Raw genomic sequence first — 9,419 nt, 5'->3', positions numbered from 1 at the left:
TCTATCTATTTATCTATCTATCTATGCATCTTATCTATTGGTAATATAAAAGCCCCAAAAAAGACAGTAAAGGTATAAAGCAAACACCTACTGGCTATGAAGAAGTTAATCAAGGCACCTGTAGGTTGAGCAGAGGAGCACAGAGTATCTGCCCTATAGAAGAGGACTGGGAATCTATTTTTAACCCAAACCAATAGAGAGGATTTCAGCAGCAATGATTATTTGTGCTGGATAATCACAATGAGCAGTGATGCAGCTCTGAGTCCCAGCACACACGATTCTCCTCTTCTAGCTCCTGGCTGGGAGGTAACTACGCTCAGGATTTTAGGAGATGGCATTAGCCTGACACAACAAGATTCTTGGGTTTCCATCAAGACACATAGAATGGTCATTTGTCCTTCCTCCTCTCATGGATTTTATCAGACATTGCCCTTGGATCTTGGTTGGATTTGTTTTGATGGATACAAGCATATCTTAAAATATGAAGAGGTAGCTACTTTATTGGTTTTATGTACATTGATTGCGGTCATGCTTCAGCTGCACAAACCAAGGGCTGCAAATGACTCTTTCTGGCTGATCGTCTTGTAATTCTGTGTATGTTCCCTGTGCTTTCTTCTTTTACTGACTTTTAAATGCCAAAATTTTTTAGAAATGAGATAAAAGCATTCTAGAGTGGAAGCTGCACCTGTAAATAAACAGAGTGGACATCACCTGGTGTCCACCCCATGGAAAACCTCTCCTTTTACAATGTCACAATCAATGTGTTAAGTGCAGAACTAGATGCTGCCAGCAAGGACTTGAGCCTCCGAGCAGTCACCGGCTTGTTATTGTCCTTGCTCATACTTTCCACTCTTTTGGGGAACACTTTGGTTTGTTTGGCTGTCATCAAGTTCAGACATCTTAGGTCCAAGGTGACCAACTTCTTTGTCATCTCTTTGGCTGTGTCAGATCTATTTGTTGCCCTTCTGGTGATGCCATGGAAAGCAGTGACTGAGGTAGCAGGGTACTGGATCTTTGGAAACTTTTGTGACACATGGATTGCATTTGACATAATGTGCTCTACTGCTTCTATCTTGAACCTGTGCATCATTAGTTTAGACAGATATTGGGCAATTGCAAGTCCTTTCAGGTATGAGAGAAAAATGACTCAGAGGGTGGCTTTCATCATGATTGGTGTAGCATGGACTTTATCAATCTTGATATCATTCATTCCAGTGCAGCTCAGCTGGCATAAATCTCAAGGGATTGTTTCAGAGCTCAATGCTACAAACCAGACAGAGAACTGTGACTCCAGCCTTAATAGGACATATGCCATATCTTCTTCTCTCATTAGCTTCTACATACCTGTGGTTATCATGATTGGGACATATACAAGAATATATCGGATAGCTCAGACTCAGATCAGGAGGATCTCTTCTCTTGAAAAAGCTGTAGAGCATGCTCAAAGTTGTCACTCCGACTGTCCACATGAAAACTCACTAAAGACTTCCTTCAGAAAGGAGACAAAGGTCCTGAAAACTTTGTCCATTATTATGGGGGTGTTTGTGTTTTGCTGGCTGCCATTTTTTGTCCTAAACTGTATGGTACCCTTTTGTCATCTTGGTCTTCCAGGACACAGTGATCCAGAACTTCCCTGTGTTAGTGAGACCACATTCAGCATATTTGTATGGTTTGGATGGGCCAACTCATCTCTCAACCCTGTTATTTATGCATTTAATGCAGATTTTAGAAAAGCGTTTACTACAATACTTGGATGCAACAGATTTTGTTCTAGTACCAACGTTGAAGCCGTCAACTTCAGCAATGAGTTAGTGTCCTACCATCATGACACCACTTTTCAGAAAGACATCCCAGTCACTTTCAATACCTCCCAGCTCCCTAATGTTGTGACTCAAGACCAAGAGAATTTGGAAGGACATTGTTTTGACAAAGTGTCTGTGATATCGAATTCTCATGGAACCAGGAGTCAGAAAACCTTGTTGTTACCTGTTAGTGTTCAATTTGAATGTGAAGCAGAAATATCATTAGACACCATCACCCCATTTACTTCTGCAGGACCCCTAGAATGTCATCCACATACTGTGACTGATGAAGACAGTCAATTTACTACAAAACTATACTAGATACGTAGATATGTAACACTAATTATCTCTAACCAACCATCACCATCGCAGGTGGTTTCTATATAGAAATCATCAGATCAATAACCCAATTGATTTATATATCAAACATGGTGAGTACTGTCATTTAGCAAAAGGGAAGGCATACCCCTAGACAATGCTGTCCTTTTTTGCTTGGTCAACATCATCTGTGTTGGTAAATCTCAGGGACTATTCTTAGTATTCTGTCATTTTGTTCTCTACTGCAGTAATTTACATTTTAGTAACTACAAAGAGGACAGCATTTGATAAGATATGGGTATTCCTCACTTCAGTGTTCTCAACAATGTTGACCTTAGTTGGCAATATACGGAACAATTTTCTTATGAGCATGCTTTTACACTCGCCACTTTTTTGCTGAAGCTTTTTATGCAGTTTTTGAAGTCACTGTCAGGAGTGGATTTTAAAGTAAGTAAAATGATAGCGGAAAGACTCTCCCTCTTTTTTGATCCACTCCTAGTTTTGGCATCAGAATGGTACAAGTGAAATACAAAATTGCAGTAACTGTATAACTAAAATAAAAAATGGAAAAACTAGAGAGAAAAGAAGTGCAAAATAGGTTCTTCTCTGGTGGCAAAATTGTATAGAATGTTAAGAAATCTGCTCACTTGATGGGGTTGTGACAGTCACAACTGCTGTATAAAGCATGTGAAGGCTACTGCAAGATCACCAAAGGGGTTTGATGCAATAGAAAGAGGAATCTGTTGATTCAAAATCCATGCTGCCAAGTATCAAAAGTATCAAAAGTATGATCATAGACAGAGATATAGCATAATTGCGGTTTATTGCGTCAACTCGTTTTAAGGTTTACAAACATCTTCATCAGGACAAATCCACTGTGGTTTGTCCTGATGGAGAGGTATAAATCTAAAATGGCACAAATCAAGCAGACATCTGTTGAAAACGTCTACCAATCTGTTGGTAAATCATTTTATCAAGATAATCAATTTTCAAACATCAACACCAATTTTGACTAAACAGTTGTTTATAGAATCTAGTCTATATCTGATGTAAAAAAGTGTCCTGTCTCAGCTGCTAACCAGTACTTCTCTTCATTAAAGACATTTAGAAATGCAGAGTTTTTTTGTCTTTTTCTTCCATAGCAATGCATGTACAGATTATAATATTTCTATCCCCATAACCAATTTTAACTATTGAAGTTTCGCTGTAGTCTAGAGGAGCACATTCAGCTTTATACAACTCGTGTTAAAATTAGAAAACTCCTACCCAAAAAGTCAGTGTGTTTCCCCAAGTTTATGCTATGATAGTGTTTGATGATAAATGAAAATTCTAAATACGTTGAAAATTTTTTATTTCCTAAATCAATAGTATAAGTGAAAATAAGACACTTGGTAATATATGTTATCAGAGAAATCTGCTCCTTTCTCTTCCTGGACTGATCAATAATTTACAAAATTCTCAATTCACGGGTAAAATCTGTATTCAGTGAAGAAAGATTATTATTGACATAGGAGATGACAGCTGCTACTGGTAAGATTCTATATAGTCTGAAGGGAGAGGAAAAGGAAGAGGGTAAGGAGGAACGAGGGAGGAGCTCTGCCTCTAGCTCCTCACTCCTCCTCCCTCTACATAGAATCTTATCAGCACCAACTGTAATCTCCTATCTCAGTAATGTAACAATGTCTTCACTGAACTCAGATTTTACCCGTGAATTGAGAATTTTGAGACTGAATGATCCGTCCACTGTTTAATCAGGAGGAGAAAGGAGTAGATTTCTCTAATAGATTATAATACAAATTTACTTGAACTAATAAAATAGAAATTTAAAGAACGCTTACTCTGTCAGATGGGATGTCATGAAATGTGCTAAATTCAATTTATCGGAGATGTGTGTCATTTTTTTCCCCAAAAAATATTTGTATATATGTACTCTACTCACAAAGTGTTTAACATCCCTAAATAGTTACACGCTTCAAACATGCAAAATCACATTATCGCTTGTCTAGCCTCCACATGAGGTATGGCTTTCCAGCTGTTATGTAGTTTTTTTTTATTTCAAATCTGTAGAGCTGCAGGTTTCTTACTTTGGCTCTAAGCGTTGCCAAATGTTTTACATTTATCAAATCTGCATGGCTTTTGCTTAAAATAAATGTATATATACTAAAGCTATGAGATGCCAAACATGTCTGGAAAGTTTTATTGTGTGATTGATTCCTATTTAGATAATGCTAGCGCAATCTTGGTAACTTGGTCCTAATGATGAATCTAGCCACCTGTACCTATACTGTGCTCAGTTATCTGAGCAAAATCATTTAGAACCACCTGAAATATTTTTACTCCTTTCTGTTGGAAAATGGTGATCTGTGCAGTACTGAAGGTCACCCAGAAATTAGAACATCACTGATTGTGAATATCTCCTGCTTTATCAAAAGTACAATGGTAAACAGCTGCCTCATAAATCTTGTACAAGCATACATTACTGTCAATCGCTGATCTGAAGAAACCACAGTAGACCATGTAGATGTCAAATATACAGTGGTTGCAACTATAGAAAATAACTGCATCATTACACAGGTGCTGGGATATAACATTCGTTCACATTTCATGTCAGCACAATGTGCTGCTTACAGGGAATTTCCATTCATACAATGTAAACATTCATCTCATGCACTGGAGAGATTATCCACCATCACCCCATATTATTACTTTTGTCTGTTTCCACCTTGAAAAAAAATCCTTTCTCTTCATTCTGCAAGGTGTAAATGGTTCATGGCACCAGGAGTGGCTGCATGTTGGTGTGATAGGTCAACTAGTTATCTATGTAAAGCTATAAATGGATAAATAGTCACTGTACTTTCAGACAAATTTATCTCATTTGATCTGACCCTAAATTCAAAATTATTATGCAAATTGGATTTAAATGTCATAAAGATGTAATTTTTCGCTTTTCAAATAAACTCACGGATGGTATGGTGTCTCAGGGCTCTTTGGATCACTGAAATCAATTTCAAACACCTGTGATAATTAGTTTGCCTGGTGAGTGCAATTAAAGAAAAATACTTAAGAGGGACGCTCCACATTAATAGCAGGCCACAGGTTTCAAGCAATATGGGGGAAAAAAAGGCTCTCTCTGCTGCTGAAAAGCATCAAAATGTTCAATGCCTTGGACAAAGTATGAAAACATTAGATATTTCGCAAAAACTTAATTGTGACCATTGTACTGTGAAGAGATTTGTGACTGATACAGAGCACAGATGGGTTGGTGCAGATAAAGGCTTATTGAGGAAGGTTTCTGACAAATTCATCAGATTTAGAGAGCAGCTGCTAAAATACCATTACAAAGTAGCAAACAGGTATTTGAAGCTACTGGTGCCTCTGGAGTCCTGTGAACCTCAAGGTGTAGGATCCTCTAGAGCAGGCCTGGGCAAAGTGTGGCCCGCGGGCCACATCTGGCCCTGTGGCTGTCCCCATCCAGCCCGTGGACCGAGACAGCCGTGGGCTGAAAACTGTGGCCCACTGGCTGCACCGCACGCTCCCTCTCCTATCCATCGCCGCCCACTGTCACCGCTATCTACATCCTCAGGGTGCAGACAGCAGTGATTGCATTGGTGGAAGATGGCATCGCTGCCCCTTCTTCCACCAATCAGCGAGGGAAACAGCTGACAAGTGGCAGCTCCTCTGAGCTGCGCACCGGAGACAGGAGCAGAGGCACAGCGCCGGGGCAACGGGAACGGGAGCGAGGTGAGTGTGGTGTTTTTTTTTCATGGCTATGAGGGTCAGTTGTTTGACATGGGAGGCTATGGGGGTCAGTTACAGGACATGGGGAGGCTATGGAGGTCAGTTGCTGGACATGGGGAGGCTATGGGGGTCAGTTGCAGTACATAGGGAGGCTATGGGGGTCAGTTGCTGGACATGGGGAGGCTATGGGGGTCAGTTGAAGGACATGGGGAGGCTATGGGGGTCAGTTGCAGAACATGGGGAGGCTATGGGGGTCAGTGGCTGGACATGGGAAGGCTTATGGGGGTCAGTTGCTGGACATGGGGAGGCTATGGGGGTCAGTTGAAGGACATGGGGAGGCTATGGGGGTCAGTTGCTGGACATGTGGAATCTATGGGGGTCAGTTGCTGGACTTGGGGAGACTATGGGGGTCTGTTGCAGGACATGTGGAGGCTGTGGAAGTAAGTTTCTGGACATGGGGAGGCTTTGGAGGTCTGTTGCTGGACATGGTGAGGCTATGGGGTCAGTTGCTAGACAGGGGGAGGTTATGGGGGTGAGTTGCTGGACATGGGGAGGCTATGGGAGGAAATTTTCTGGACATGGGGAGGTTATGGGGGTCAGTTGCAGGACATGGGAGACTATGGGGGTCAGTTGCAGGACATGGGAGGCTATGGGGGTCAGTTGCAGGACATGGGGAGGCTATGGGGGGCAGTTGCAGGACATGGGAGGCTATGGAGGTCAGTTGCAGGACATGGGAGGCTATGTGGGTCAGTTGCAGGACATGGGAGGCTATGGGGGTCAGTTGCAGGACATGGGGAGGCTATGGGGGTCAGTTGCTGGATATGAGGAGGCGATGGGGTCAGTTGCAGGACATGGGAGGCTATGGGGGGAAAGTTGCAGAACATGGGAAGGCTATGGGGGTCAGTTGCAGGACATGGGAGGCTATGTGGGTCAGTTGCAGGACATGGGAGGCTATGGGGGTCAGTTGCTGGACATGGGGAGGCGATGGGGTCAGTTGCTGGACATGGGGAGGCGATGGGGTCAGTTGCTGGACATGGGTAGGCTATGGGGGTCAGTTGCTGGACATGGGGAGGCTGTGGAGGTCATTTTATGGACATGGGGGGTGGGTATGGGGGTCTCCTGGTGGACATGGGAGGCTATGGGGTCAGTTGCTGGACATGGGGAGGTTATAGGGGTCTCCTGCTGGACATGGGGAGGCTATAGGGGTCTCATGCTGGACATGGGGAGGCTATGGGGGTCTCCTGCTGGACATGGGGAGGCTGTGTGGAGGCTCTTACGGTATATAGGGGGCTGTGTTTGTGCTCAAACGGTATATAGGGGGATGTCTGCATACTTAATTCTGCTCAATATTAAGTGATACAATTAATATTAATATAAAGTAATTATAATTCATATGTTAATATTAATATTGAGCAGAGTTAATTGCAGCCTATTGATTCGGCCCTCCACAACAGTCACGGTCTATGTGGCCCCTCTGGAAGATGAATTGCCCACTCCTGCTCTAGAGGCTTGCAGTTGTGGATAAACCTACTATTTGGCCACTCCTAAACATTGCTCACGCTGAATGCACTTGGGCAAATCATCAAGAGCCGCTGCTTCCAGCTCCCTGTGAGATTGCTGACCAATGACATCCCAAAAGTACCGACAGGAGACAAGTCCGGAGATGCTTCAGGCTATGGTAGCACATTTAGGCCGTGTAGGCTGACAACAGAAGAATGAGGAACATGTGACCTGGTGTTGTGTAGAAATATGGCTCCTAGGACTCTTTAGAGAAATAGCTGTACCACTGGCCCCATGTAATGCTGAAATATTAGTGTACCTGGAATGAATTCTAGGTAGTAGAACCAGTGTGATTTTCCCTCTTGAAGGCTTCTTGATGGTTTTACCCACATTGTCTCACCAAATTGAAATAAAAACATGTAGTGATCCATTCTGTACTGCTAGTGAAATGAGATGCCACATACCAAGCCTAAGTCATCAAACTGTGTCTACAAAAACCATCAGAAGGAGTTTGCATGACATTGGACTATGAGTCAGATGTCCAACTACATGTCATATATTGACCTCATGCCAATGTTCTCACAGGATAGCAAGGTGCAGATCAAGACGGCAATGCAGAGTTGAATGGAGGTATATCCTCTTGAGCTATGAGTTCCGCTTTTGTCCAGGATGCAATCATATCCAGAGATTGGTGTGGAGACTACATGGACAATGGAGCGAAGACCTCTCCATGAGGAAATGTGAAAGTGTTCCAGGATCCCTTTTTCAACACTACAACGCCAGGCCAAATGTTGCTCATGCTACTGTGAGCAGTCTGTGTGGCCAAAACGTGCTACCATGGCAGGCAGTATCTCCGGACTTCTTTCCTATTGTGCACATCTGGGATGTCATTGGTCAGCAATTGCAAAGGGAGCTGCTAGCAGTGGATCTTGATGATTTGCATTCCCAAGTGCATTCAATGTGGCAGAACTTTCCTCAGACAACCATTAATAACCTCATTGATAGCATGTCAAGTGTGTGTATTTCTTTGTGTGGTGCTCATTCTTGATGATGAATTTAAATTTTTTCATCACTTGCATATCATTAACATCCTGTGGTATATGGTCCTGTGATCATATCCATCCTGTAGTACTGCAATTTCATTGTTATGAAAATATTTTTTTATTGGAAAGATTTTTTTTTTGCAGGCCTGTTTTTTTTTCACCAAGAAAAGTAGAATAAATACATCCACAACCATTAGCAATTGGTTTAAGCACTTTCTTGTAAATGGCTTAAAAATAAATGTGTAAAGCTAAACAGTTTCAAATTAACATGCAAAGTAAATATTAGTGGTTTTCTATTCCCAATGTGAGGTACGAACGCCCTCCGTGATTCCAGTTATTATGTGGTTTTCTAACAGCCACAGGTTTTCTACCTGATTTCTATGTGTTACACAAAATAACAATCAGAAATGTATTCATAATATTGAATTTTTAATTATAAAAAAGTGATTTAACCCCTTTACTCCCGAAGGCTGTTTGCACGTTAATAACCAGGCCAATTTTTACAATTCTGACCAGTGTCACTTTATGAGGTAATAACTCTGGAACGCTTCAATGGATCCCACTGATTCTGAGACTGATTTTTTGTGACATATTGTACTTCATGACAGTGGATGTGACTTGTGTTACTTTGTGAAAAAATCGGAAATTTGGCGAAACTTTTGAAAATTTTGCAATTGTTAAACTTTGAATTTTCATGCCCTTAAATCATAGAGATATGTCACACAAAATAGTTAATAAATAAAATTTCCCACATGTCTACTGTACATCAACACAACACTGTGGAATTTTTGAAATGTGGATGAAACAATGAACATTTAACTTTTTTTCACAAAAATGTTACTTTAGACCCAATTTTTTTATTTTTGCAAGGGTAACAGGAAAAAATGGAACACAAAATTTGTTGTGCAGTTTCTCCTGAGCACGACGATATCCCATATGTGGGGGAAAACTACTGTTTGGATGCATGGCAGGGCTCAGAAGGGAAGGAGCGCCATTGAACCTGCAGGTGCTTCACAGA

At 41.7% G+C, this 9,419-nt stretch overlaps 1 protein-coding gene across 1 annotated transcript; it reads left to right on the top strand.

Moving 5' to 3' along the window:
- Nucleotides 1–234: 234 nt before the first annotated feature.
- LOC141271296 (D(1C) dopamine receptor) lies at nucleotides 235–4,042 on the top strand. The gene has a single exon (XM_073681414.1). It carries the CDS (start codon nucleotides 726–728, stop codon nucleotides 2,121–2,123), a length of 1,398 nt encoding a protein of 465 aa, XP_073537515.1. The 5' UTR covers nucleotides 235–725; the 3' UTR covers nucleotides 2,124–4,042.
- Nucleotides 4,043–9,419: the final 5,377 nt, after the last annotated feature.

Source organism: Phyllobates terribilis, unplaced genomic scaffold, assembly GCF_046119375.1.
Source record: "Phyllobates terribilis strain yellow unplaced genomic scaffold, ASM4611937v1 Scaffold_5__5_contigs__length_657084704, whole genome shotgun sequence".
NCBI lineage: Eukaryota > Metazoa > Chordata > Amphibia > Anura > Dendrobatidae > Phyllobates > Phyllobates terribilis.
The sequence above is the reverse complement of the archived record's forward strand: the minus strand, read 5'-3'. Positions and strand labels throughout refer to the sequence as shown.

What these genes read in the sequence shown, in the direction of transcription:
- LOC141271296 (XM_073681414.1), top strand. Translation starts at nt 726, where the DNA reads ATGGAAAACCTCTCCTTTTACAATGTCACAATCAATGTGTTAAGTGCA.